This window comes from Capsella rubella, unplaced genomic scaffold (assembly GCF_000375325.1).
Source record: "Capsella rubella cultivar Monte Gargano unplaced genomic scaffold, Caprub1_0 scaffold_4, whole genome shotgun sequence".
In the NCBI taxonomy this organism is placed as follows: Eukaryota; Viridiplantae; Streptophyta; class Magnoliopsida; order Brassicales; family Brassicaceae; genus Capsella; species Capsella rubella.
The window spans coordinates 14,037,595-14,063,465 of record NW_006238920.1 but is presented as its reverse complement, the minus strand read 5'-3'; the positions used below and the strand labels follow the sequence as shown (position 1 = coordinate 14,063,465).

Here is a 25,871-nt window from a genome sequence, read left to right as displayed (position 1 = left end):
CGCGGACATAGCCTTGCCTCATAAGGTCGGACACTTGTCGCTCCAATTCCTTTGCTTCCTCCGGATTTACTCGATACGCGGGTCGGTTGGGAAGTTGTGCTCCCGGTACAAGATCGATCTGATGCTCGATGCCTCGAATCGGGGGCAGCCCTTTTGGAAGCTCTTCGGGGAATACATCCTCGTACTTTTCCAAAATGGACTTGATCTCATCCGGTACATACGCCTCCTTGGTGCCTACAATTGCATCATCTTTAAAAACCATTAGTAGCATTTGGCAAGTAGGATCACTCAAAGACTTTCTAACCACACTATGATTAATCAAGAAATTCATTTTAGTGCTTGGTTCCTTAGAGAGTTTGGATTGCATTTCATTGACTTGGGATGGAGACAAAGGAGTTAAGCAAATACGCTTGTCATCATGCATAAAAGAATATTGATTTGATCGGCCACAATGGTTGGTTCCCTTATCAAACTGCCATGGTCGTCCCAAAAGAACGTGGCTAGCTTGCATCGGTACTACATCGCATAAGACTTGGTCTTTGTACGGCCCGATAGCAAAAGGAACCGTGACTTGTTCATTGACTTGAATCACGGTCTTATCATTCAACCATTTAAGTTTGTAAGGTTTCGGGTGGTTTGTGGTCGGTAAAGAAAGTTTCTTGACCATATAGGAACTCGCAACATTCGTGCATGAGCCCCCATCGATGACCAAGCCACAAACCTTCCCACTTACAGTGCATCGTGTGTGGAATAGGTTGTCCCGTTGATTGGTATCGTCCGGCTGTTGGCTGGCGCTAAGAATCCGTCGGATGACGAGCAACTCGCCTACTTCGGGCGCAGCGATTGTTTCCTCGATCTCGTCTGTCGGATTCGGCTCGTCCGGTTCGTCAGCTTCGTCTTGGGATTCAACCTCTCCGGCTGCGGTGATGATCATCGTGCGTGGGTTGGGACAATCTCTCGCGAAATGTCCTCGACCTTGACACTTGAAGCAAACGATGTCTCGGCTGCGAGTCTCGATCGGGGGTCGCCTCGGATCGGCTCGAGCGTCCGGATTGGGTTCCCTTGGTTTGAAACGAGACTCGACGACAGCAATCTTGGCCTTATCTTGAGCTTTGTTAGCCGGTGATGTGCTAGGTGACCAGCTGGGAGTTCCTTGGGTTCGACCTCGACTCAAGGTGGCGACCTTCCTCTTGATTTGTTGCTCGCATTGCATTGCGAGATGCAACAATTCTTCGATACCGGAGTAAGCTTGCCTCTCGACCTTTCTCGCGATCCGATCTTGTAATCCATCGAGAAATTGAGCCATAAGAGTTTCCTCGGATTCGTCTAATTGGAGTCGATTCCGCAAATGCTCGAAGTCTTCATAATATTCTTCAACGGATTTGGCACCTTGGGTGAGTCTCCGAAACCGCTTCTGAAGGTCTCGATGGTATAGTGGAGGCACATATCTTCTTCGCATAATATTCTTCATAGCTTCCCAAGTCGAGATAGCCGGCTCGAGATTACGCCTTCTCTCGGCCATGTCTCGATCCCACCAAGTGAGGGCGTGATCGGTCAGTTGAGCAGCAGCATACGTGACTTGCCTTCGCTCGTTGTAGTTGTAGCACGAGAAGACATGATCCATACGACGTTCCCAATCGAGATAAGCTTCCGGATCGACCTTTCCCGCAAAGGTTGGGACGGAAAGCTTGTGTCCCGGCTCTTGTGCCCGATGGTCATCGGGTCGACCATCATATCGTCCACGGGGTCGAGCTCGTCGTTCGTCTCCGGAAGACTCGTTCTGTTCTGGCTCGTAGTGCGGTTGTTGTTGTCGACCGCGGACTGCTCGTAGGGGTGCCCCGGGTGGTAAGTGTTGTTCTTCGATACGGGTGAGTCGTTCCCGTATCCGCGTCAACTCCTCCCGAAACTCGGTCAAAACGGCCCCAAGCTCGGGTGGGGGTAATGGCTCGCCGTCGGGTGGATGTGGGCCGTCCATAGGTGGTTTGATGTCCGGGTATCCGTCGGGGAGTTGACCGGAAAAGTGGATCCGGCGGTCGTTGATCGTCGGAAAAGTACTCCGGGGAAGATTCCGGCGATCGGAATCAGTACGGACGGTGTTTGCTCGAGCGGTACGAGCGGTGGTCGAAAGATGCTCCGTTGGTGATCGATGCGGGTACAACTGGGGTCGGTCTTTATCGCCCGTTGTACGAACGGCTGCGATGTCAGATCGATCCGATCGATGGCTGTCGTACCTGGATCGATAAAGGACAAAGAACTTTTAAGTTTCACGCGCCAATAAAGCAAGATATTCAAACGTGACAGCCCATGATTGACTAAAAGCAAATACAACGTAAGACCAAACAAAATAACTCGACACGTGCCTAGATCTAAGACCCAAACGCGTCTAAAAACCGAATCTAGTAAAAAGGGAAACACTTTATCGATCAAAATCTACTTTTTGCTGAAAAGATCGAAGAACATCAAGAACACGAAGGAAAAACTCGAATAAAAACTCGATCTTTAAGAACTTCTATCGAACAAAAGGTAGATACGGTGACGATATACGAAGAAAAGATGGAAAAAGGAAAGATACAACCTTTTTCGTAGGACCTTCAGCTCTGATACCACTGAAGAACCCTCGGATACGTTCGACGGATCGAAGGTACGGACGAGGATCGATGAACGGATCGGATACTGTCGAGCGAACGAAGCGGCTGATGCGGGATGGGAGAACTCGCTCGTACGAATGAGAGATGCTCTCGGTGGATGAACGGTGGAGTGATTCAACGACACACGAGTGATGGAAAAGCCCGTGATACGGTTGACCCGTCGATGGTGGAGCCCGGCTCGATCGATCGACGAGGGTTTTCGAATCCTTTAGTCGGCGTGAGGCCTTTGTAAGAGAAACGAAGAAATGACGCAAGAGAGAAACCTAGGGTTTTGATTCAAGCAAGCGTGTCTATTACAAGGGTTGAGCAGCCTTTAAATAGGTGCGATCGAGAGAAGGAGCCTATTCTTGCCCTAGGCCACGTGTGTGGTCGAGCGGCTTACAACACTTGAAACAAAAGGACAAAAATTACTAACGTTCGAAATTCAAAGTAAGGATAGGATTCACGCGTCTAGGGTAAACGCGGGAATGCGCTAGGATTAACTGCCTCGTTAAAACCTTCTCGGTAAAACCCATTGGGATAAAAACCGAGGTAGGAAAAAGAGTACAGCCTCTCGCTAACGACTTAAACGTCTTCACCAATGGTGATGGTGAAGACCATCCATGATGGCTCTTCGTCTTGACTTGGTGGATCGTCGAAGACATGTTTGTCCGAGGCATGATCTTGAATGTACCCTTGAAGGAAGAGGTTGAATTGGTCTCGGACATTCTTCTCCATGCGTCGGCTCCTTGTGATCGCTCCTTGGTCAAGAATCGGGACTTTGGGTCGAGTCATCGATCGGGTCTGTCGGATGTCGTCGGTCGCCTCAGTCGATCTCTCGATCTGTCCGTGCCTCGAGCGGTCGATACTCGTCCCGTCTCGGTCGTCGTCCGTCCGTCCGGGCGTCTCGTCCGTCCGTTCCATGCTGTCGCTGCTCGAGGTCACATCACTTTCCGACCATTTTCATTGAAATGAAAGCCCAATGGGCAATGGGGTAGTATAGATGATGGATTTAGAAGTTCAAACCCTCCAACATTTACAACTTCACTAAAAACTAAGCCCACTTGTCCTATCCATAGCTTCGGGACCTTGTCAAAGTTAATTAACGAAAATTTTACATATCGCACCTCCGACAAAAACATACAGATTAGAAGCCTAATCTACCAAAACATACAAGTATACAACAATAACTAAAACTGATTGGTGAGTCAAATACCCGAACCATCAAACGGATCACAACACATGAGCTGGTTCGTTCTTGACTCCAAAAAGCCCATTATAAAAAGTTTGAGGTTGAGCAATTATTTGTCACATCTAAGAGCGGCTCTGATTTTCTGAACGGTGCATGATATCAGATTATTAACGGTCTCGATTGATTCCACGTTGAGCTTAGCCGTAGGAAGAGAGTTAACCAGAATTTGAAACGCCACAGTGAGAAGCGAACCGGTTTCCTCCATGCCTTGACCATCGTCTGGGAGAATACCAAACCCGGAAGGAAGCAAAGCCACGTGAGCCGAATCTGCACCCTTCATCACAGAATGCATCGCAGGGATATCAACAGGTGCGTATACAACAACCGCACCAGATGCGTCTATGCTTGTCTCCTGTAGTATCAACATACTACTCTGGTTCGCATTCATCGCCTTTCAAACATACCAACCAAAACAATTAAAAAAGAGAAAAATGCGTCAATAATGTGAAAACAAAAAGTCAGCAGAAAGAGAGAGAAAAAAAGGTCCCAAATGTCTTATTGATTTTGACTTTTTTTCACTGCATGCTTCCAAATTCAAGATTTGTCCTTTTCCAATCACAGACGACAAGATTCATTCATATGACCACAAATGTCATTTTCAGACACATGCATGCATATATTTATATATATATATATACTTACAGTGGATCGGAGGAGGGAGACGGAGTTGGATTGATCTTGGCCCTTGAAGATGTTAGCAATCTCCTGCATTGGTCCACCGTTGGATAAAATGTCCCACTCCGATCTCAGAAGCTCATCCCTCAGAAAATCAAAGAGCTGTCGCGGTGGAACTGGTACCCACACGGAGGTGGCTGCGCTTAGTAGAATCCCTGGTGGTTCGCCGGAATCATCCACGTTTTTTCGAGTCATTATCCTAACGTCTTCATCGATGTCACCCATCTCAAGTTTACTCCATTTTTGAGAAGACGAAGCGCATACGCCTCTACAGAACTTTTGAGTCATTCTTTGTGCTAGCTTCAACATGCTCTTCTTTCCTATAGAGCTTATGGCTACATTTTATAAAAACGAAAGCATTTTTCAATAATCCCAAAAAAAAGGCTAAAATGTTATTAAAAGGATTGCGTTTTGAGCGGGTAAGCTTACGTGTGGTGTTGTCGCGGTTGGGGATTGTTGAGGACATGAGTATGGTGAGGCTTTCGCATTGTCGTTGCAAAACTGATATCCACCGTTTGGATCCAAAGGCGAGACCTGAGCTGACTAATGGACGATACAAGTTGTGGATACGGGTGTCGTCGTACTCGGTGTGGTCTATCCATGTTACCTATGAGAAAAATAAATAAAATGAATTGACTGTAATATCAAATTATATACTACAAATATCAACATCGAAAGTTTTTTTTCATTGACTTGGAAAATGGAGACGAGGAATTAAGATGTGAATAGAAAATGACATGAAATTTAATGTGATCAAGGCAACATATTAGATCGAGAGAGATTTTTAGATGCTTCTATTCAATTTATTAAATGTAAATTTGCAGCATTACAATTTACATGAATAATTTAATGTTAAACCTAAATAAAAACCTTTACAGCTTGTAGTCAGTAGTCATTTAACCCTTATAAATACTCCAATAAAGTTGTAAATAATCAAACAATGGAAGGACTAATAGCTTTGTAATGTACCTTAGAGTAGCCATTGGGCATGTCTTGCACAAGGCAACCAGACGGTAGCCTTCTACAGCTCAGAGACGTGTGAGCAGAAGCCGAGCCGCCTCGGTCGCTAATCCTATCAACAGAGACATCCACAACCGCCCAAACACCTTCAGCGTGTTGCTTACAAAACCTCAAAAAAGTCACTTGACGAACCGGCACAAGCGGTGAAAGCAACTGAATCTCTGCTTGCATCTACACAAACCAATCCCTTTAAGAATCTGATCCACTGGTCAAAGAAGACAATAATGTAATGAACTGCGTATGTATACATGCGTACTTACCAAATGAAGAGCACCGTTTCTTGTCCCTCCCATACCACTAGAGATTATTTCACTAGTCGAATTTCTTGCGATCATACACGGAAACATTTCCGCCCATCGTTCCTAGAAATTCAACAACACAGCCACTAATTGTAATCAACATTTTTCAAAAACTACATATATAATTTGTTGTAGTTGTTAAGTGTGCTAATTTAATCAGGTCACTAACCGAGTCCATTAAGGTCTCGACTAGGGCTAAGCTATTGATGATAACCACTCCAACTTCTTTAGAAGCTTCTGAGACAAACCCGTCCGGTTTAGGACCAAGGCAAGGTGTGAAGTTTTTCTCGTATTCTTCACGGTTAAGCATTTCACCTTTGCCCTTTGAGCTTGGTATCCAAAGCGGTTCGCTCGTCTGCGCCATTTTCACGAGCTCGTCCATTGCGGTAAGAGCTAACTCCAAATACAATGACTTCTGATCAAGACCGGTCCCAACATCCGTGGTACGGTTAACCGGAGCTGCTAAACCGGAGAAGAAAGGAGACGAAATCTCAAATCCAGCAGGTGGGACTAGAGTGAAACCGCCACCACCATAACCGTTTTTTGTACCGACGCCAAGTTGAAGCGCCGAGTTTGGTAATAGATGATGCGAACCGGTTGGGTCATCGTCAGACCGGGTAATGAATTTACCGGCTAAGGCACATATACGGTCAAGTTCGTCTTTAAGGCGTGAGTTCTCAATCCGTAAGTGGTGCTCTTCAAGAGAAATCTCGCCGAGGACGGCGGCGCCACCGCAATGACCGCACATCGGATTTCTAATGGCTTCTCGTGCAGACATGTTCTCAGCTCGGAGCTTATCGTTTTCTTGTCTCAATAAAGAGTTTTCATGGCGCTCAATTTGCGTCTACCGGAGAAAAAAAAAAACAGAAATTATTCTTCCTTTATTTTTAAAATAAAACAAAAAAAAACTTGGATTTGAGTAGGAAGTGAGGAAGCAAAGCAAACCTTCATCTGAGTACGGCGGTTTTGGAACCAGAACTTGACTTGTCGAGAATCCAAGTTAAGCCGACGGCTAAGATCTAGCCGTTGTTTCTCATCGGGATGGGGACACTCCTTGAAAACCCTAAAATTAAAAATCAACGGCGTCGGTTGATATTTCTATAAATTAATTAATAAATAGGGATTGGATATATAATTACGATTCGAGTTCTTGTATTTGTTGAGGAGTATGTCGGTGGTAACGTTTCTTCTTTTTCAAAGGTCTGTCGGAAGCGTCTAAGTCATCGTCGCCGGAGAGTGCGTCGGCGTTATCGCTTCCAGATCTGCTCTCTGGACTTCTCCGGCTAACACTCACCTCGAAACTCTCGCCGGTTCTTGTGGCTTCTCCGTTCGTTTGCTGCTGGAGGAAATTAAAACGTTTGTTCAGAGATGGAACAAAACAAAAACCAAGTCATAATAATCAAAATCTCTACAAAGAAAGAGAAGTTGAAAACCGTACGAGGCCAAGAGAGAGACGAGGAGAAGAGAATATGGATTTAACGAGACCACCGGACATAGCGGCGGAAGAGAAATGGTTTCCGCCACCGGAGGAGCTATCGTCGTCGTGATGGAGAAAACCGCTAAAATTCATTTTTTTTAAAACCAAGGAAATATAAATCTCTAACAATCCGTAGTCTCTTTTAAATTAAAATCCGTAACGGATGAAGTTAGTAGCTTCGGTGCATGTTCATGAAAGAAGAAGAAGACGAAAAAGGGGTTTCAGATTTGTTCAGACAGAGAAAGAAGAGATGTGGAGTGTTCGAAGCCTTACAAAAACTATAAAACAGCCAACAACAGTTTGGTTGACTCTTCACTCTCTCTTCACCCTTTTTTTTTCCTCTTTCCCATATGCTAATAAAAGTCCACTCACATGTTACAATTACGGTCTTGCCCTTCTCTGGACCTTCACAGGTTCACACTAGCTTCAAAACTATATGGACCACTATGGTCCCGAAGCTATATGTTTGTAACTATTTAGCTTCTTAGTAAATTTCCATTTCACTTTGATAACATTTTTGTTGCCAAGTTAAAGTGGCATTTACTCTGTTAGTATAGTACACAGTCTATATATTTTGAGAAAGTATTGTTAAACGAAGGCTAATAGTATTAATAAACAGGTGAAAAAGGGTAAGTAAAAGGTAGAGATGGGGTTGTTGCAAAGTGTGGCTGGCTAGTTTAAATTTCATGACCCAATCAATAATTATTCGGAATTGAAGACTGCGATATAAACCTAAGATTCAATAAATTGAATGATTGGATAATAATGGACGTGAAAAGCTGTCGAAACTAACTGCTTCATTTATAACATATGCCTTTCTTTACTTACTCGATATGGAGGAACCCAAAAGGCCGGCAGAAAAAAAAAGTAGCCTCTACACCAAGAAAAGAAAAAAATAAAAAGATTGCAGACTTGCATACCAAGTATATATATATCTAACTATATCTTTTTGGAAAAACTTTGAAAATAAATAAAGAAAAAGTCTGTAACAATATATATATTTTGGTACACAAATCAACGACCAAAAAGAAAGAATAGTCGTCCAAATACTAATGAGAATATGAAAAATGATATAATGAAAGGTAGCTATCATATGGTTAAATATGAAAATATTATTGACATAATAAAAATCAAAAGTTCACACTTTACTACAGACTATAGTCGGTCAAACATGTTGTTTTAGCCGGCATGCAACCATCTTTACTTCGCTTTCGAAACAAAAGTCAGGAAATCAGAACCATCTTTACTTAGACTGGAGCATGTACATAACATACATAACATAGTTGGGTGTATACGTACTGAATAAGTCTTAATTATGATCATACGATGCAGTTAAAAATCGATCTGTAAACTATTTTTTGTTTATTTCATATGATAAGAATAATGACAACAATCATTGAGAATTTATTGTTGCAAGAAAAAAAAAAATCAAAACCAAAACCAAAAAACATAACATTGTTAAAGAAAAAACTCAAAATCATGAGAGAGCACTGGTATTGTTTTTATCATCCTCGGGAGCAGGAACGGTCCAATATTGTTTCACCGCATAGTAAATCTTCTCTCTTTCATGAGGACCTTTCTCGTGGTCTGCAATTCTACCTTCCCATTGTAATCCTTTGGTTAATTCCTTAACCTTGATCAAAACGTCCACGTCATCTCTTATAATCACTCCACCACCCGGTCTAAGAATCCGGTCCATCTCCAACAATATCTCCTCCGGTTCACACTTACCTTGGTACATTGTGAAGACCGAGTCAGCATGGATAAAATCATACGTTCTTGGATACGTCGACATCGCTTCACACCTAACAAACCCAAGAGGAATCGGATCATTAAACCATAACCTTCCACAAGAAATTCTCGATTTACTTTAAGTTCGGTTTAAGCTTACCAGTTTTGATACGTTCCGATGAGACCGCGCTCGTAAATGACACCGAGAGTATTGCGCTTAGCCTCGACCGGGACAATGTTCATAACCCAGACCGGATCATCCGCTAGAGCCGCCGCGAATCCACCGAGATAAGCGTTCATGTCAACTAAGTTTCTGTATCTCCCGGTTTCACCCAGCTGGTAATCTAACTTCTTGTAATAAGAAACTCTCTGTTCCCACAGTTTCGTGTTCTCCAAGAAAGCTTCAGGTGTGATTTCCGTGAGTTCGCCTTTGTTTACTCTCGGTGGAATTGCGTTTAATCTAGCTGGCCACTTCTCTAGCTTCCCTCCAGCCACCGTCTTTAGATCCTCCGCATCATCAACTTCAGGTAACGGCGTCAAACAGGAACCCATCTTCGTATACCTGCATCATTTCGAAATTTATAGCCAAATTCTACCATTTTAAAATCTTAGATATAGAAACTTATAGATTGCTTACCAGGCCATGTCGGGATCTTGATCATGACGACAAAACTTTGGATTCTTTAAAAGCTGTATGGTTTTCTTACACTGGATGTGGTTAAAGGGTTTTTGCCAAATAGCAAGATCATCTCTCTGAACAACTTTCTTCCAACACAAGCTTCTCGCGACCTGCTCGATCTGAGTCTGCTCTGTATTCAAATCATCCATCGTCCTTTCCCATCCTTTCCAACGGTTCTGCCAATTAATCGGCGGTCCAGAAAGGATCCAGTACCCTCCTGGTCTTAAAACCCTATCCACCTCCATCAAGTAAGCCCCATCTGCAACACAACACAAAGAGTTAATAAGAAGTTAGAACCTCAAAAATAATGAGTGATTTCGAACTTGTTCAGAGTTTAGAGTCGAACCATTTTGGCCCCAAGGGATAAGGCAACGAGAGCAATGTGCTAAGTCAAAGGCTCTAGAAGGGTACGGTAAGCGGATTGTAGCCATGATTCCAATCATCGCCGGCACACCACGCTCGAGTGCGAACTGGACCTGAGCTTCGTGTGTATCCCTTGGTGCAAATGACATCGTTGTAATGTTTCTTGATAAAAGATACGCACCGAAACTTGCCACCTGTTAAACCAAAGACACACTTAATTACTCGAACATATATATCAACAAAAGTTAGAAAACTAAGCAGATGACTTTTGTTTTTTTTGTTTGAAAAAATTAAGTCAATCTAAGAGAGAGAGAAAAAGTCCATCTACTAAGTTTATTTTTTCAACTTTACAGGTTTAGTTGGTCAATAGTGACATTAGACGACGATTAGGTGACTTATAAGTGGGTAACACTCAGAAACCAAATATATGTTGGAAAAAAAAACAAATATGCTTTATTTTCTAAAATTTAGTAAAAATTCCAAGATGGTGATGCAATTAAACAAATGGAATTGAGATTAGATATGACTAGATAAGGATATGCGTAAATATATCTTGTTAGTTAAAATAGACGTCCCAACAGATTATTCGACTGAAACAGATTGGTGAGAGATAAAAAATCTTATTTTATTTTTTCTTTTTAAGTTTTGAATTATAAAAATAAAAATGATGAATTATGCACTCTTTGATAGAAAGGGAAAAATAAACCGAACCGGGTGGAAAATGTAAAAAAACGTACCCCGCAACCGGTATCGATGGCAGTGCGGATAGAGCCGTCGCTGAGATCAATCAACCGTCCGATATCGTCAATGTAAGCATCAGCGCCACGTGGAAACATGGTACCGCCACCAGGGAACCAAAACCGGTCATTCTCGTACCGGACCCAATTCTGATTCTTTTTCTCAACCGTAAGTTCCGTGTGAGGCACATTAGCGAACCACGCCACGTCACGGCTCTCCGGCCACCGGAACGGCGTTTTGTATCCGTATGGCGCCGGGATCCTGCATTTCAGGATTTCTTCTCTCTCGGGACAATGCCTTTGCCTGTACTCCAACCTCTCCCTCGGGAATTTCAACGATCGCTTAGCGTCTTCGCACGGCGTGTGCTCGCTCAGCTCGACGGCGCACGACGGGAAACTCGCGGCGGTCTCCGGCACAGGAGGCGGATCTTGAATGCTGTGGTGGGCGTCGAAGTTGAGATCTTTGGCAGAATCTGGTCTGATGAATGCCTCGCACGGTGTACCGTCAGAATCATCGAAGGCGGCGCGTGGATTGGCGACGGTGTTTTGCCAAATACCGAGAAGGTAGCTCCCGAGGCAGAGAAGCGCAACTAGGGTTACGTAGTAAAGATTGGACTTCTTAGTCCGAGATGATATCCTTGTAAACAAATTCATCTCTTTCACAAAGAAAATTACGAATCAGGAAACGAAATCGAAATAGTTTTATGTATACACGAATCGAATGTGTGACGAGTGAAGTTTTCAGGGTTGATATGAAGTGGTTCGAGGGTGTCATATAAAGGGGAGAGTGAGAACAAAAAAAAAAGAAGCGAGTGTGTGGTACGCGCGCATTAAGGTCAAAAGGTCAATGAGGTTTATAATGGTATGGTTCGTGAGAGAGATTAGGCTAAAACGTGCGAGCTTGTCATAGGCAACAATGCGGAATTATTATGTTCACAATATTATTCTTTTCCTATTTCATCTCATTTATTAGATTTGTTTTTCTGAAGCAAAATGGAAAATTATGGATTGTGTACATATTCTGATATTCATGCACTGTTGGAATTAAATGTTTTGAAAATCCAAGAAAATGGAAAATTATGGATTGTGTACAACAACAATAATGTTATCTTTCTATATTTTTTTAAAATAAAATTGACATTAGGAAGAATCCGTGTACGTGAAAGTGCACGCTCCGATGAAGGGGCGTGAGGTTTGTTGTTAGATGAGGGGGTGAGGGGTCCGTTTGGGTCCTTTGGATGCAAAGAGACGCAATCCCAATTGCACTTTTCACCGGTACGAACCAATTTTGGGATGCATTCCCCGGTTTGCATGCACTGAGATTCTTTCTTCTTTTGCTCTGTATATACGCCAGTTTATGGGAATGTAGTTTTGCACTTTATTTTTATTTTTTGGGGGGGGGCCAGAGGAGTTTAAAAACCTTGCGGGGTTGTGAAGAAATGCCCGAAGAAGCAATGTTTAGTTCGTTAAAACACAGTAAAGAAGAGTTTGGTTTGCGTTTGTAATTTATTTAAACATACAAGAAGCTGATTTCCAACGCAACATTTTGTACGTACCATTTAGTCATATATGCTATGCAATGTTTCGCTGGGTATATTGTTATACTATTCTATCTCTAGGTTTTCGTTTTGATGTATAGGCCAAATACTCAGATTTGATAGCATCGAACAGGAAATTGTAAGGTACTGAATTAGATTTCTATATCCGAAAAACTGGAAGTGGATGTACGGTATATCCCAAAAAATCCGATATACAATATATTTTTGAGATTTCTATTTATATTTTGAAAAAGTTGTTAGTTATTATATTTTAGGATTCGTAGTAACCTAAATACCTAAAATTACAATTATAAACGCAAATATATTCGTAAACCTGAATACACGTACGTGAATAAGATAAACAAAAAATATAGATCGGCTTTTTTCTTAAACCCTCGTTCCCCTCTCCTCGGCTCCACAGCCATGACCATGAGGAGCCTTGGCAGAAATCTCTTTGGCCTAAGCCGTTACTTTTCTTCTGCCTCCGCCGCCGCCGTGCGGTACTCAGTCGGAAGAGATCCGTCGTCACTCCCGTTGGCTCTCACCCAGAAGCTTCCTAAAAACCCCACCCCTTGTTTCGTCGATGACCGTCCGATTTCTCTACGGTACAGAGTCAATTCAATGATCGAGCTTTCTCAGCTGGACAAGGCTGCGGAAATCGCTCGTTTCGCTGGATCGGAAGTACATCGCGATGGCCCCGAGACAACACTCGTCATGTGCAACGAAATCATCGGCGCCATGATCGGCGCCAAACGTTACGTGGACGCCATCGCTCTGTTCCACTACTTCTTCAACGAGTGTAAAATTACTCCCAACATCGTCTCTTTCAACCACATCATCAAAGTCCACTGTAATGAAAACCGCGTAGACAATGCCCTCCAACTATACCGTCGCGCCAGAGATTCTAATATAGACAACGAAGACACATACAGGATTCTGACCAAAGGCCTTGTCGACGCAGGGAGGATCTATGAAGCTCTGGGTATGATTGAGGGCGGCGCGGAATGGGTGGAACGTATCTATGATTCAGATTCAGTTGCATACAGCTATCTGATTCGTGGCTTCTTAGATCTTGGAAACCTCCACAAAGCTGATCAGTTAACCTATGATTTTTTCGACAATATACCTTGTTATCTTTATGAATACGACACAATAGCTATGGTGGATGCAGAATATTTGGATTACTGGTTTAGACAAGGCAATGATGAGGAAGCCATGAAGATTTACAACTCAATCATCTCCACCAAAGTTGGAAAACTCATGTGTCCACCGACTGGAAATACCCTTTTGAAAACCTTGCTAAAGCACGGCAAGATATCTGAGGCGTGGGCATTGTTCAAGGAGATGATAAACAATTCTAACACACGAGTTTCTAACAAGGATGTGTTTCGTCGACCTAGGGGTGCAGATAGTATTGATTCAGAGACTATTAATCTGATGGTGAACGAGTGCTTCAAGATGCGCAAGTTTAAAAAGGCAATGGATACTTTCAAGCTGGGAGCTTCGTTTTCTCGGTGTTATAGTTACATTATCGACAAGTTTTGCGAGCTTGGAATGATGTCTGAGGCAGAGGGTTTGTTTGAGGGATTGTGCTCACACAAAGACGTGGTCTTGTCCCGTGAGATTCCTTTATTTAGATCAATGATCAATGGATATGTTAAGGTTGGGAGAGTGTATGATGCTCAACGGATGTTGCAAAAGATGGTGGCTGCAAGTCTACTCAAGGTTGCTGTTCGTCAGGCCGATTAGAGCTTCTTGGCTATATCAAAGCTGATGTTCTCAATAACTAATGTGTTCGAAAAGACAGTAGTGATTCTGTGGAAACATTATGATCCATCCAAATGGTGCCATTCTTAAAAGAAAAGCCTTGTTTAGTCTCTCTTACCATTTGTTTTTGGAGGTCTTTACCAAAACAATAAAAAAATTTAGTTTAAGTTGCTTTCAGTTATGCAATGTATTAGTAATCTGTGCTCGACATAGATGTCATACAATCCGGTTCATACTATTTCCAATAATTTTAAACGAAAACTATAGCTATTCGTGGCCATAAGTAAGAGCAATAATGCACTCATCATGCGAATGGTTAGGAGACATCCAAAGAAATACCTCCTGGAGGCAACTAGACAAGAGGGGCGACAATTGATGAAGAAGCCAGTTGGGGAATAAGATTTTGGTACTCCCCATTGATTCAGTGATGGAACAAAGTCCAGATCATAGAGCCTATCAGTCACAGGATTCCATGTCTTGAGCTCTGTCCCCATGAAAATAATAAACATACGAGAAATTTTTCAAACTGATAACGACCAAACTGATCATATCTTAGATTAAGTGTATATTTTCCCGAAAAAAAAAGAAAAAAAAGATTCAGTGTACATATATATATATATATAGCTCACGGAAATATTTAGGGCTGAGAGTATTTGAGTCCGGAAGGAAATTGGTATTCTCGAATATAATTGTTTTGCTGACCGCCGCCATGTTTCTCTGTCGTCGGCTCGTCCTCACTGGCAGTGCCTACCACAATTCCTTTCGTAGCTTATCCTCCGTCGTCAAGAAAGATCCGTCCTTGTACAACTTGGATTACCGACCAAAGGCTTTACAAGCGCGAGTTGATTTCCTGATCGGCTTGGGAGACCTGGACACGGCGGCCAAGCACGCGCGCCTGGCTGGCAAAGCCTCGGCGGGCTATGAAGACTTAATCTGCGTCAAACATACGTGCCAAGCAATAATCGGCGCCTTGTGCGAAGCCAAGAGGTACAAAGATGCCTTGGACCTGTTCCATTATTTATACCGCGATTCCAAGGTTGTACGTTTTGATGGGTACTTCAATGATATCATCAGACTCCACCTGGACCAAGGCCGTTTGGACGACGCTCTTAACCTCTACGACCCCTCACGGGCCAATGTCGTTACGGAATCCCTCATCTCCAAAGGTTTGGTCGACGCCGGGAGACTAGCCGAAGCCATGTATCTATTTAAGTCTTCCAGTTCGACCTCGAATATGCACATGCTCCTGTTTGAGAGGACTTTGCTTCAGGGGGATGTTGAAAAAGCCAATGAGGAATTGAGAGAAGCCATGGATCGATTAAAGCCGACAAAGTATACCTGTATGACCTCGCGTGTGTGCATGCACCTGTTGGAGGGGGTGTTGCGTCAAGGGGATGTTGAAAAGGCCAATGAGGTATTGGGCTATCAATTGGGGAGAGCTCATGTGAGTGGTGTTGGATATGACGATGTTGCGATTTTTCGCTACACATACATGAAGTATTGGTTCGAGCAAGGTAAGGAGGAGAAAGCTATGGATTGCTACAGTCTTTTGGAGTTGGGAAAACTTAAGGAAGCCCCTGCTGTCAACGCAATTTTGCTCCTTTTTCTCAAGTATGGCAAGAAAAACGAAGCTTGGTCCTTACTCGACCAGGTTTTGCATAGCCAGGAGATGCACAATATGAATGACTATACGCTCAATATCATGGTGACCGAGTGTTTCAAAATAGGTCGGTTTGACCGGGCTATCCAAATTTTCCACAAGGTGAAAGCATTAAAGCTCAAGAACCCAGATGTTACGTGTTACAGAAACATTATCACAAGGCTTAACAGGCAGGGCATATTGTTTGAGGCAGAGCACTTGTTTGAAGAAATGTGCTCTGACAGATTGATCAGACCTGATGTTTCTACATACACAGCGATGATCTCTGCATATCTAAAAGCTGGGAGAACCGAGGATGCCTGCGACTCTCTAACAAGATGGTTGATGCATTTCTAGGGCAGGTTGCTCGGCTCGCTTGCCTCTAATAAGATTACATTTTTCTTTTTTTCTTTCTTGTAATTTAGTAGTTACAACGAAAAGCATATACCCTCATGAATCACAACTGGTGACATATCGCATATAGTTTACTACTCCATTATAGTATTTGCTTAGGAAAACCAACATCTAATAATAATTCAATATTAAAACTTGCGTATCAAGAATCTGAGGCATAAACATATTTATTAAAATCATCATTCCTGGAAATAAGTATTTTATACGAGGTAATAACAGCAGCAAATTTCCTTTTTAAAAGACCAACATAAACGTTGCGAAATTACTTTCTCCTTCACACCAGCTTTCTCGATCAGCTTCAGGGTGTTTTGATCTTGGGGCGTGTCGGAAGCAACTGTGGTTTGTAGGGAAAAATGAGAGCCATATAAGATCAGCAGAAGAAAGTTACGAAATTGGAAAAGATCGGTTTTCGTGGAGAAAGAAGTGTTACCTGGTAACAAGAAATGACGGAGGTGATGAAACCAAAAGCTCCGGTGACACGAGGAGTGATCTTCTTTGGAGCCAACTGAAGCAGACCAGCTGCTACAACAATGTCCATAGCTGATTTGATCAAAGCAAGTGACCTCTCGTTTGATTTTTTAAGCTTAGCACGATACTCCTCATCCTGCAATTTGATAAACATGAATTGAGTCTCTTATAGTAAGAATATGTAGAATTAGAAGATTCTTGATTAGAGGAGAGAACTTTACTTGATACTTGTTACCATTCTTGAGTCCCTTTTCAATCTTCTTCATTGATGAAGAAAGCCTTCCAATCTCACCAATCTAATAACAGTGAAAACCGATAAATATAAGCGGCTAAAAAGGTAAGGTGACATATGAGGAATTGACTTGGAAAGTGAAAGAAAGAAGAGACGGACCTCGACTAAAGTTGTACACACAGAAGATCCCATCCAGCAGAAAAGAGATATCCGTCCAAGTAACTCAGCTCGCTCTTTGTTCTGTGTAGAGATACATAAAGACATTAGCCAAAACCCAAAACTTCAATAGACCAGTGGTACACAGATTTGATCTCTCTTACCTTATATATTCCTGATCTCCCAAGCCAGACAATTTGATCCAGGAACAAGAACGTAGATAAAAGTGCGTTCTTGGACTGAAATTAACAAAAACATCCATCAACAAAGATTGATCCAAAACAAAGATATGAAAACAAGGGGACTAATAAATCTTGGTACTTGAGATTCCTTTCACAGTTCATTAATGGGTATAGTATGAAAATGAAACGAACTATGAGCTCTCAAGTACCTACCTTTCCAAGTAAAACAAGAGGAAGTGGAGTCCCTTTAGGAACAGGACTGATAAGACCATGCAAGTCATTTACAAACTGCAACAATGACAAAAGATATCTAAGTCAATTAACAAAACTAAAAAACAAACACAAATCAAAGTGACAAAACGAAACCGAAACAGCTAAAAGGATCAACCTTGAAAAGACGGAAGACTTTCCTGGCTAAGCTAGTAGATTTGTCAACATTTTGAGCAGTACCAGGTTGTCCACCACTCAAGAACTTGGAACCATACTGTATAGCTCTGCATAACTTATCCCTAGCCTCAGCTTTGTTCAAATACATAACCACAAGAGCAAGCTCGGCTCTTGATACATCTAGTGTCGTCGCCATGTTTTCTCTGAATACAAAACATAGAAACGTTTCTCACCAAAGAGACCTTTGCAAACCCAACACAAAATTAGCAAATTCACAGCCTTTTCGATCTTCGAACTCGTTTTTGATCGAATGAATTACAAAATTAACATGTGAATAATCAGATAAAAAAATAAAAAAATTACGATTCGATATACCTTTGGGGAGATATGTGAACAGAGAGAGAGAGAGAGAGCGATCAACTAAAGATTCAATGCCTCTGTTTTTGGAACGCACGTAAGCAAATCGTTTTGTCTTGATCTTCTTTTGATTGTGTTGTGTAATCGGAAGATAGGGCTTGTTTGGTCATCTTCGTTTCCTGATAAACAAACAAAACAACGCCGTTGGGTCAACGCACTCATCTCTACGATCCCTCTTTCTCAGCCGTCGATTATGTTGACTCTTCGATTTTAGCTATCTCTCACTGTGCATTCGGAAGTTGAGGATATTTCGCGCGTCCCATCCACGTGGCACACATCTCTAGGGAAAAATACTGTGAAACTCCACGTGGTTATTGGGCCGAGAGCACTCTCAAAGCCCAATTAAATCTAATGGACTTTGAGTTTAGGCCTAATTAAGCATTAAACCGCTCTTTCTTTAACCGACAAAACCGTAGTCGTTAGTACTTAGGGTTTTACTTATAAATCCGTCATTCACTTTTTTTTAGTCAGAACTGAAACTAACCAAACAAACATATAACTGCAGTCTTTTTTTTTTTTTTTGGTGATGGAACTCAATAAGGATCAGACAGTCATGTCGGAGGATAACAACAAGCCTCAAGATCCAAATCCCAGATTGGCTTGGGAAGGTTGCAGCGTTTTGCTCGACGTCAACGATGGTGACCGTCTCGTCTTCGCTCGTTTATCTGGTGGCGCGTACGTCTTCTCCTCCTCGAGATCTTAGTATACCCAGATTGATTCTCACCCTCAGTTCTATTGCTTTTGAATTTGGTTTTTGATTCTTTTTTTTCTCTCTTTTCTTACAGTATATTAAAAATTGGGAATAAGAATTATTCTTTAAAGCCATTGATCGGAGCTCCGTTTGGATCTCTGTTCCAAGTCGAAAGCGGAGAAGATGGCTCTTTCCTCTCTCGCATTCTACCAATTAAAAAAGGTTTGTTTTTGAATACCAATATCACATTATCTTGTAAGCTGAATACTAAAGAAACTGAATTTTTACAAATTACTATAATGGTAGTGGTTGGTTTGAAGATAGATTGAATTTGGTCTAATTGATGTTTGCTTATCCAGAAAATGACCATAATAATGTTATGGACGATTCTAGAGATAATCGGGAACTCGTCGACAACAATGAAGCTCAGAACCTTACTGGTGAAGAAATTGAAGCTATGCGGAGGTTAGAAGAAGGCTTTATATCCCCTGTTTTATTAGATTGAATGCAGACCTTAGTGGAATATTTGCTAATTTTTTTCTTGTCTTTTTATGAGAGTAGAGAGGGTGCCAAAGGGGATGAAATTATTGAAGCTCTAATTGCAAACAGCAAAACATTCGATAAGAAGTTTCAGTTGTCTCAGGTAATGTATTTTTTTATTCTTAATCTATCTGCGTCTACTTTGCAAGTTTGAGAGACATATAATTTGACTTTTCGTGTTACATCTTATAGGAGAAGTATAAGCTTAAAAAGCAGAAGAAATATGCACCAAAGCTGCTTCTTCGACGGCCTTTTTCTCGAAGGTATTAATTCGGTTTTTATTGTTTTGTCTCCTTTTGTTTTCTACGTCTTTCGTTTTTCTTATGAAGGGATCTGTCTATGTTTACCAGTATATGTGAAGCTTATTTCAAGAAATATCCAGCCAGAATCGGGTAAGTACACTTGTTTCTTTTCATTGATTGTGTATTCTGGAGATCCTGAGTCCTTTTTTCCTCTGTTGAGAATTTAATTCTCGCTCTTTAAGATAACAATTATGTGTTGATTGTGTTGTATATCTTCTCTGTGTGTGTGTTGTAGATTCTTACGGGTAGATGCGTTATCTCTTCTGTTAACAATGGCTAATATCACTGCATACTCGGATGTGCTTGTAGTAGATATGGTTGGTGGCCTTGTCACTGGTGCAGTGGCTGAACGATTAGGAGGTATATAAATTCAATGAACTCTCCAAATTTTTTCTCTTTTACTGATGATTATATCTTTTTGTCAGGACCAAAATATCTTTCATAATGTCCAACTAATGATGGCACTTGCATATTTCTGTAACAATTATGCCACTGCAATTGTGAGTCTCTAATGTATTCCTTTTGACAGGCACTGGTTATGTTTGCTCTACATATAAGGGAAGTAGTCCTTATCCTGTGGAGATGGTAAGGATGTTCAACTTTAGTGACAAGGTTATAGAGAGGTATGTTCGATTGTCTCCAAGTCTTTTTCTCTAATTGAAACCATTCTGTAAGATATATCTGTAATTGGCATTTGTGGACATTCTGTGTTCCTGTTCTCATGTGCAGGATCGTGCAGGCATCTGTAACCGAGCTCTCGTCAGCCAAAACTGAGTCTCCTGAAGAAAATAATCAACAAGGAGTTAGTAACACTGAGAACAATATCAATGCAAGTTGTGAACCTATAAATTTTCAATTGATAATTACTACACTTCGGTCACAACTTTATTGAAAAATGCAGGAAATAGCTACATCTGATAGTATGGTAGAAGATGTATCTGTGACAGCTGAGGTTAGAGTAGTAGATAATGTTGTCCCAGAGAGAAAAATTATCAAAGCCCCAAAAGCTGGAGCCAAAGCTTCAAAAGAAATAATAGATATGTGGCGAGAAAACGGTTTCTCTAGGTAAGTAACATATAAGTGTTTCTATGAATGAATTTGGTTTATGTTCATTCATCACCAAATGATCGTCTAATTTGCAGCCTAATCATTGCTGCACAAGACCAAGACCCATGGAGCTTTGTTAAGGATGCCTTGCCACTTCTCTCCTACTCTGCACCCTTTGCAATATATCACCAGTATTTACAGGTATGTCAGAAGACCAAATCCCTCTGTAACTGCTCTCTAACTAATTCTAATCTGCTACATTCGGTTCTAGGCTAGATACAGTAGACCTATAGCTTAGTGAACTTTTTCTAAGCGTTTAATGTTTTTTGGAAATAATGAACAAAATCTCATTATGAAATTCATAGCCACTGGCAACATGCATGCACAAGCTTCAGCAGGAGAAGATGGCGATCAACCTGCAAATAACAGAACCATGGCTACGCGAATATCAGGTCTGATAAAATTCTCTTGTTTAAAATCCCAATAGATAGATAGATCATCTAGAGGTTGTCCATCTATATATGAATATCTCGAAATGCAGGTTCTTCCTTCAAGATCTCACCCTCACATGCAGATGAGTTCTTTTGGAGGATATGTTCTGAGCGGCATTAGAATCTCTACCACTTGACTATTGTTTTCAAAACCAGAAACTTTGGTTTGATGAAGAAACTTTTCTTCAAAGGTCTTTGTGGTTGTTTTGTTGTTGTAATATAAGGGCTGAGATTAGTGAAAACGGCCATCCCCTTACAATTTTCTCTGACAGTTTTGTATGTCCACACCTGAAATGTTAGAATTGTTTTTTTGGATGTTTTGTGTATTTGGTCATATGACAACACTACAATATATACATACCAAACAAGATACCATTACCATTGGCTGAGTTTCATAAAGATTATGAAAACATTACAGAATACATTATATATATACCACATTGATATAAGATCTGCATCATGTTCTTCGCAGCTCTACTTCCTAGCAAAGAAACTTCTTATTTTCCCTTTCTCAATTCTTTCAAGAAGCTTCTTCGAACCAGGAACCTCCAACTCCGACAACTTCTTCAAATAACCAACAGCTCCATGAGAGACCATCAGCTTCTTACACTTCCTGCTCGAACACAAAGCCGCCAAACCCGATACCGCATATTTCTTTGCCGAATTACTCGGACTTGGCTCAAGTAACATCACGAGACTGGTAACACTCTTCTCATCCCTCTTCACTTCTCTGCAATTCCTTGGAACCGTGACCAGACTCGCTATAGCTTGAGCAGCAACTTCTCTAGCTCCACTCCCTTTCGCCTCCAACATTCTTATCAACAACGGGATACAACCTGATTCACCGATCATTCTCTTTGTCTCATTTGATGTAGCAATCCTGCAAATAGTTGATGCAGCCGCTTGTTGAGCTCCGATTGATCCTGATTTAAGAACATGGACTAAACTTGGGATTATCTTGAAGTAAGTCTCAACAGAAACAGAGCCAACAAGATTCCGAATTGCTGCAACTCCTGATTCTTGAGGAAGAGGACCGTCTAAGTAAGCAAGCAGAGTTTGAATCCCGTTCTCTGATATAACCGATCTTCGAAGAGTTTCGTTGCTCGAAGTGAGATTCTGAAGACATTCCGCTGCGTATTCTTTAGATCCCAATAGAATTCCGCAGTTAAGTATGTTAATCATCACTTTAACGATTCCTTCTTGAGCTAGATTCTGTCTTACTTCAGGCACAGAGGAAATGTTCTTCAAAGTACAAGCAGAAGCGGATTGAGAAACAGAGTCCCCTGTTTTGCAAATCTCGATCAACGGACTAACCCCGCCGTGACCAACGATTGAACGTGATGTCTCTGATGAAATAGACATTCTCTGCAACGAAATAACCGCTCTCTCCTTAGCAACAGGACTTCCCGATTCTAGTAGTCTTATCAGAGGAGGCAACGCGTTCTCAGAGATAAGCCAGTTTTCGCATCCGCCTGATTCCGCTAGAGAGCAGATCACAGCCACCGCGTTTTCCCTGACGCTAGGCGAAGTAGCCGTCAAAAGCTGCACCAAAGACGCGACATTGGTCCGACCCAAAGCTGTTAAAACCGCTTTTTCGTCTTCTTTCATTACCTCAACAAGCTGATCAAGCGCTTTGCGTTTAGACTCCAAGTGACCTATCTGAAGCCGAGCAAGCAATTCTCTAACGCTGAACGTTTCCAAGTCTTGAATTGAAGAGGATAAAGGCTGTGTGGCTTCTCCAAGAACACCTGTTTTCATAAGCAATCCACAATCTTTCAAGCTAAGATCGATTTTGGCAGATAGAGAATCGAGATCACTCTGCATCTTCAACTTCCCTTCTTGCTTCTCATTTACGCATACATTAGCGAGCTCGATGGCATCTTTCAAGGTTTCTAAGACCGCTTGAAGTTGCTCTTTGCATAGAGCGTGTTTAGAGAAGCAAGGATGGCTAGACAAATCCGATAAACATGTCGGTATCTTCTCTAATCTTGAAATGATCACTCTCCATCTGCTTGAGAAAACTTTCACTGTTCTTGCTTTGGACAAAGCAACAGGGACAAACTCTTGCGCCTGTAACAACAAATCCTCAACTGTTGGATCAACCAGAGTTTCGTTCCCGGTTCTCTCCTCCACCATGATCACAGAGAAATACAATCCTTGAACTCTGTTTCACTGAATTACACCAAAGAAGGAAATTAAAAAAAAAACTTTAGAGATGTATCGAAGCAAAAAAAACAAACTCAGAAACGATCAAATAGGCCTTGATGAGAGGCACACTGGCAAATAATTGATACTTTAGCTCTGTAATAGAAAATTAAAAAAGACAAAAGTGGGGAGCAAAAGGCAATGAAGGGAGTAGTTAGAAAGAGTGATGAACAAGTTGGTAAATTTGTTATAAATAAGGACACGGAGTTTCAAACAAGAAAAAGGAAGAAGCTATCAAAAGAGTTTCGAGAATCTTGAAGATGTATCACAGAAAAGCTTTATCGACTTTTTTTTTTTGTTTTTGTTTTTGCTGAAGAACAAATTAAAAAACCCCTACGAGACAAAAATTTACAAGTCATTTTCCAATTTCCTTTACTTCGTCGGTGTGAACAATAAATGAGATTTTTATAAAGGCTAATGAATGATACATATGGTAATAAAGAAATAGAAGAATCATCACAATCAGCATCTATTACATGATAAAGTATTAATTTTCATGAAAAGGCTCCTGGAAAATATAGACAAGAATACCCTTCCGATGAACAACAACGAGGGAGAGCTTCAAAACACAGGCAAAGATTGAAGATTAAGAGCTGGTTTAAGAGGAAAAGCAATAAAGAAACAAGAGAGACTTTGTTTTAAAGAGAAGATGTGAGTCTCTTTCAACAAATCGTGTGCTTAAAAACTTCATAAGAGTTGGAACCAAACTCCACTAAAGCACACTACATACAAGGTTGGTGACAAATCCACAACATTATCTTTACTGTAAGAAAAGTAGCCAAAAAAAAAAAAAAGCTTAATTAAAAGTTCTTTCGTGAGAAGAGCTTGTGTAAAATGCAAGAGATTCAAACAGAACATGAAGAAATATTGAAAACTAACAATTACCTGGAAACAAAAGAACTATGCGTGAGCTTCTGGGTTCGATGTCTGAAACTGATTTTGAACGAATTAGTAGCAGAGATATTTGAATTTCGAAACTGATACAAAACAAAAGTAGACACTCTCTTTTACACAGAGGGAGCTGTGTGCCAGAGTCGTTTATTTTGTTTTAGTCAGCTTTAGATTTGTTCCGACAGAGAGCCGTAACGCACGATTTCTAATTTTTATCGAATCGCGAGAGGTTTTTAAATTCAACTGATCGAACGGTTCTGGTTTCATCTTGTGTAAACCTATCGAACGGCTGGGATACGACTAAAATTTGAAATGACTCGGTGATTAGCTGACGTGGACGTATGACTGGGTCTGCTCGGAGGAGCGTCACGTGTGCGGAAGTAGGCAATAGTCGATGAATTGACCTTACGTGTTCTATGAATTAACGAGAATGCCACTGGTTAAGCATCATCGGAGGAGGGGCCATAAAGGAGAAAGTGGTAAAGAGGGGACCGAGGCGCGTGAGGCTTTTGTGGGCCTTGTTAACGTGCATGAAACGGCACGCACTTGTCTGCTTGAGACTTGAGAGAGAGCGTCGGCTTTTGTGATTTATTTAACTTTTTTATCATTAAGGCCATCATTTATTAATGTTAATCTTAATGTGCTGATCAGGTCATCATCCGATTTTCGTGAAATATCATTTTTTAGGACAAAACTATCACGATCGAAGTAATTGACTATCTTAGCATTCATAAATCTAACTAGGATTTACCCTATAATGGGTCCATTTTTTTTTTTTGTATGAATCAATTAATGAGTTAGTATATTGAAATGATTCAATGAATGTATTTCTTTGGTAGTTAATATAAAAGTAAAAAAAAATTATATATAAAAGTAAAAAAAAAAATCATCTACGGAAAAAATCCTAGTAATGTTTTAAATTTATAATAATAATCCGTCTTATCATATAATCTCTTTTTATGATAATTAATTTTTTATTTTATTTTTATTATTTATTAAGTTGCAAATTTATAATTTAATATATCGGTTATAATTAAATAAGTCAACTAAATAATCTGAATTAATCATTTCATTACAGTTATTTTGCCAGTTATGTATAAAATATATTAAATTGTTTGATTTTAAAGGAAAAATTCAGAAAATTAGTAGATATTAAGAAATAAAACTAATTCTGCTAGAAATAAAATAATAAAAAATACGAAAATGGCTGTAGGTGGTATTATTCTTGGAGGATATTGGATTTGTTTTTCTTTTTGCTGGGCCTTACATTTTTGTTTCATTTATCCAATTTTTCTTTCCTCTAGTAAAATGAGATGAAACAAGCTCGGCTATTTGACAAAAAAAAAAAAAAAAAAAACAAACAAACTCGGCTTTTCATCTTTTCCACCAGGGGAAAAAAAACCAAGCTTCAAAGTCGATCCCCTCCTCTTTTGATTCTGTGATAATACATGTCGAGATCCAAAAATAATGAAAGGAGGTTTCCATTTGCTGAAGATTCGGATAGAACATAACTACGAAGCGAAAAAGAGAGTTTCAGGTACACATGCTCGTTTCCAAACTTGTTGAGTGATCGAGGTAATTATTCAATTACGAAGACAAATTTCAATGTTTGGTGACAAAAACATGTTTACGAGACAAGAAAAA

The 25,871-nt window shown here is 40.9% G+C and overlaps 8 protein-coding genes across 12 annotated transcripts in view; 3 read left to right on the top strand and 5 right to left on the bottom strand.

Annotated features, from left to right (window-relative positions):
• Positions 1-3,551, bottom strand: part of LOC111831116 — a 6,371-nt gene extending 2,820 nt beyond the window's left edge. The window contains exons 1-2 of the mRNA XM_023784666.1: positions 3,322-3,551; positions 8-2,231 (exon numbers count right to left, since the gene is read on the bottom strand). Of these exons, the coding sequence (XP_023640434.1) occupies positions 8-2,231; positions 3,322-3,551 (2,454 nt within the window). The remainder of the gene's footprint in view (positions 1-7; positions 2,232-3,321) is intronic.
• Positions 3,552-3,576: 25 nt separating this feature from the next.
• LOC17888159 (homeobox-leucine zipper protein HDG1) lies at positions 3,577-7,676 on the bottom strand. 2 transcript variants are annotated; one of them, XM_023784532.1, is made up of 9 exons: positions 7,312-7,676; positions 7,013-7,212; positions 6,819-6,936; positions 6,043-6,717; positions 5,835-5,936; positions 5,524-5,745; positions 4,984-5,161; positions 4,522-4,889; positions 3,577-4,270 (listed from the first exon to the last, which is right to left on the bottom strand). In XM_023784532.1, exons 1-9 carry the CDS (start codon positions 7,441-7,443, stop codon positions 3,929-3,931), a joined length of 2,337 nt encoding a protein of 778 aa, XP_023640300.1. In that variant the 5' UTR covers positions 7,444-7,676; the 3' UTR covers positions 3,577-3,928. The 2 variants fall into 2 exon arrangements, with proteins under 2 accessions (XP_023640300.1, XP_006293718.1); XM_006293656.2 differs by having other exon boundaries at positions 7,013-7,209.
• Positions 7,677-8,689: 1,013 nt separating this feature from the next.
• LOC17888068 (probable methyltransferase PMT16) lies at positions 8,690-11,595 on the bottom strand. The gene is made up of 5 exons (XM_006293772.2): positions 10,861-11,595; positions 10,107-10,317; positions 9,719-10,019; positions 9,242-9,643; positions 8,690-9,155 (listed from the first exon to the last, which is right to left on the bottom strand). Exons 1-5 carry the CDS (start codon positions 11,512-11,514, stop codon positions 8,828-8,830), a joined length of 1,896 nt encoding a protein of 631 aa, XP_006293834.1. The 5' UTR covers positions 11,515-11,595; the 3' UTR covers positions 8,690-8,827.
• Positions 11,596-12,821: 1,226 nt separating this feature from the next.
• On the top strand, positions 12,822-14,147 carry LOC17887616 (pentatricopeptide repeat-containing protein At3g60960, mitochondrial). Its single transcript, XM_006295375.1, has one exon. The coding sequence runs from the start codon at positions 12,822-12,824 to the stop codon at positions 14,145-14,147; it is 1,326 nt and encodes a 441-aa protein (XP_006295437.1).
• Positions 14,148-14,874: 727 nt separating this feature from the next.
• Positions 14,875-16,161, top strand: LOC111831115 (pentatricopeptide repeat-containing protein At1g10270-like). Its single transcript, XM_023784665.1, has one exon. It carries the CDS (start codon positions 14,875-14,877, stop codon positions 16,159-16,161), a length of 1,287 nt encoding a protein of 428 aa, XP_023640433.1.
• Positions 16,162-16,330: 169 nt separating this feature from the next.
• Positions 16,331-18,145, bottom strand: LOC17889508 (peroxisomal membrane protein 11D). The gene is made up of 8 exons (XM_006294859.2): positions 18,019-18,145; positions 17,645-17,846; positions 17,470-17,544; positions 17,239-17,313; positions 17,078-17,158; positions 16,908-16,982; positions 16,649-16,822; positions 16,331-16,552 (listed from the first exon to the last, which is right to left on the bottom strand). The coding sequence occupies exons 2-8, from the start codon at positions 17,837-17,839 to the stop codon at positions 16,517-16,519; spliced, it is 711 nt and encodes a 236-aa protein (XP_006294921.1). The 5' UTR covers positions 17,840-17,846; positions 18,019-18,145; the 3' UTR covers positions 16,331-16,516.
• A 397-nt stretch (positions 18,146-18,542) lies between these two features.
• LOC17890451 (tRNA (adenine(58)-N(1))-methyltransferase non-catalytic subunit trm6) lies at positions 18,543-21,446 on the top strand. Of its 2 annotated transcripts, none has more exons than XM_023783851.1 (13): positions 18,543-18,735; positions 18,846-18,973; positions 19,111-19,216; positions 19,313-19,394; positions 19,484-19,554; positions 19,642-19,683; positions 19,829-19,953; positions 20,123-20,216; positions 20,323-20,395; positions 20,495-20,658; positions 20,736-20,841; positions 21,006-21,092; positions 21,182-21,446. In XM_023783851.1, the coding sequence occupies exons 1-13, from the start codon at positions 18,587-18,589 to the stop codon at positions 21,266-21,268; spliced, it is 1,314 nt and encodes a 437-aa protein (XP_023639619.1). In that variant the 5' UTR covers positions 18,543-18,586; the 3' UTR covers positions 21,269-21,446. The 2 variants fall into 2 exon arrangements, with proteins under 2 accessions (XP_023639619.1, XP_006294219.1); XM_006294157.2 differs by having other exon boundaries at positions 20,323-20,422.
• A 39-nt stretch (positions 21,447-21,485) lies between these two features.
• Positions 21,486-24,416, bottom strand: LOC17889251 (U-box domain-containing protein 15). 3 transcript variants are annotated; one of them, XM_023783850.1, is made up of 3 exons: positions 24,222-24,416; positions 23,868-24,099; positions 21,486-23,303 (listed from the first exon to the last, which is right to left on the bottom strand). In XM_023783850.1, the coding sequence occupies exon 3, from the start codon at positions 23,265-23,267 to the stop codon at positions 21,606-21,608; it is 1,662 nt and encodes a 553-aa protein (XP_023639618.1). In that variant the 5' UTR covers positions 23,268-23,303; positions 23,868-24,099; positions 24,222-24,416; the 3' UTR covers positions 21,486-21,605. The 3 variants fall into 3 exon arrangements, with proteins under 3 accessions (XP_023639618.1, XP_006293423.1, XP_023639617.1); XM_006293361.2 differs by lacking the exon at positions 23,868-24,099; XM_023783849.1 differs by lacking the exons at positions 23,868-24,099; positions 24,222-24,416 and adding an exon at positions 23,813-23,829.
• Positions 24,417-25,871: the final 1,455 nt, after the last annotated feature.

Excerpts from the sequence above, each read along its gene's own strand:
- LOC17888159 (XM_023784532.1), bottom strand. The coding sequence starts at position 7,443 with ATGAATTTTAGCGGTTTTCTCCATCACGACGACGATAGCTCCTCCGGT. Across the intron at positions 5,746-5,834 it reads GAAACGGTGCTCTTCATTTG|ATGCAAGCAGAGATTCAGTT; the intron begins GTAAGTACGCAT and ends TGGTTTGTGTAG. Across the intron at positions 4,271-4,521 it reads TCTCCCTCCTCCGATCCACT|GCGATGAATGCGAACCAGAG; the intron begins GTAAGTATATAT and ends TATGTTTGAAAG.
- LOC17888068 (XM_006293772.2), bottom strand. The coding sequence starts at position 11,514 with ATGAATTTGTTTACAAGGATATCATCTCGGACTAAGAAGTCCAATCTT. Across the intron at positions 10,318-10,860 it reads CCATCGATACCGGTTGCGGG|GTGGCAAGTTTCGGTGCGTA; the intron begins GTACGTTTTTTT and ends TTGGTTTAACAG. Across the intron at positions 9,644-9,718 it reads CAAGATCCCGACATGGCCTG|GTATACGAAGATGGGTTCCT; the intron begins GTAAGCAATCTA and ends GAAATGATGCAG.
- LOC17887616 (XM_006295375.1), top strand. The coding sequence starts at position 12,822 with ATGACCATGAGGAGCCTTGGCAGAAATCTCTTTGGCCTAAGCCGTTAC.
- LOC111831115 (XM_023784665.1), top strand. The coding sequence starts at position 14,875 with ATGTTTCTCTGTCGTCGGCTCGTCCTCACTGGCAGTGCCTACCACAAT.
- LOC17889508 (XM_006294859.2), bottom strand. The coding sequence starts at position 17,839 with ATGGCGACGACACTAGATGTATCAAGAGCCGAGCTTGCTCTTGTGGTT. Across the intron at positions 17,545-17,644 it reads AAGTCTTCCGTCTTTTCAAG|TTTGTAAATGACTTGCATGG; the intron begins GTTGATCCTTTT and ends TCATTGTTGCAG. Across the intron at positions 16,823-16,907 it reads AGAATGGTAACAAGTATCAA|GATGAGGAGTATCGTGCTAA; the intron begins GTAAAGTTCTCT and ends ATCAAATTGCAG.
- LOC17890451 (XM_006294157.2), top strand. The coding sequence starts at position 18,587 with ATGGAACTCAATAAGGATCAGACAGTCATGTCGGAGGATAACAACAAG. Across the intron at positions 20,423-20,494 it reads ACACTGAGAACAATATCAAT|GAAATAGCTACATCTGATAG; the intron begins GCAAGTTGTGAA and ends TGAAAAATGCAG. Across the intron at positions 20,659-20,735 it reads CGAGAAAACGGTTTCTCTAG|CCTAATCATTGCTGCACAAG; the intron begins GTAAGTAACATA and ends TCTAATTTGCAG.
- LOC17889251 (XM_023783850.1), bottom strand. The coding sequence starts at position 23,267 with ATGGTGGAGGAGAGAACCGGGAACGAAACTCTGGTTGATCCAACAGTT.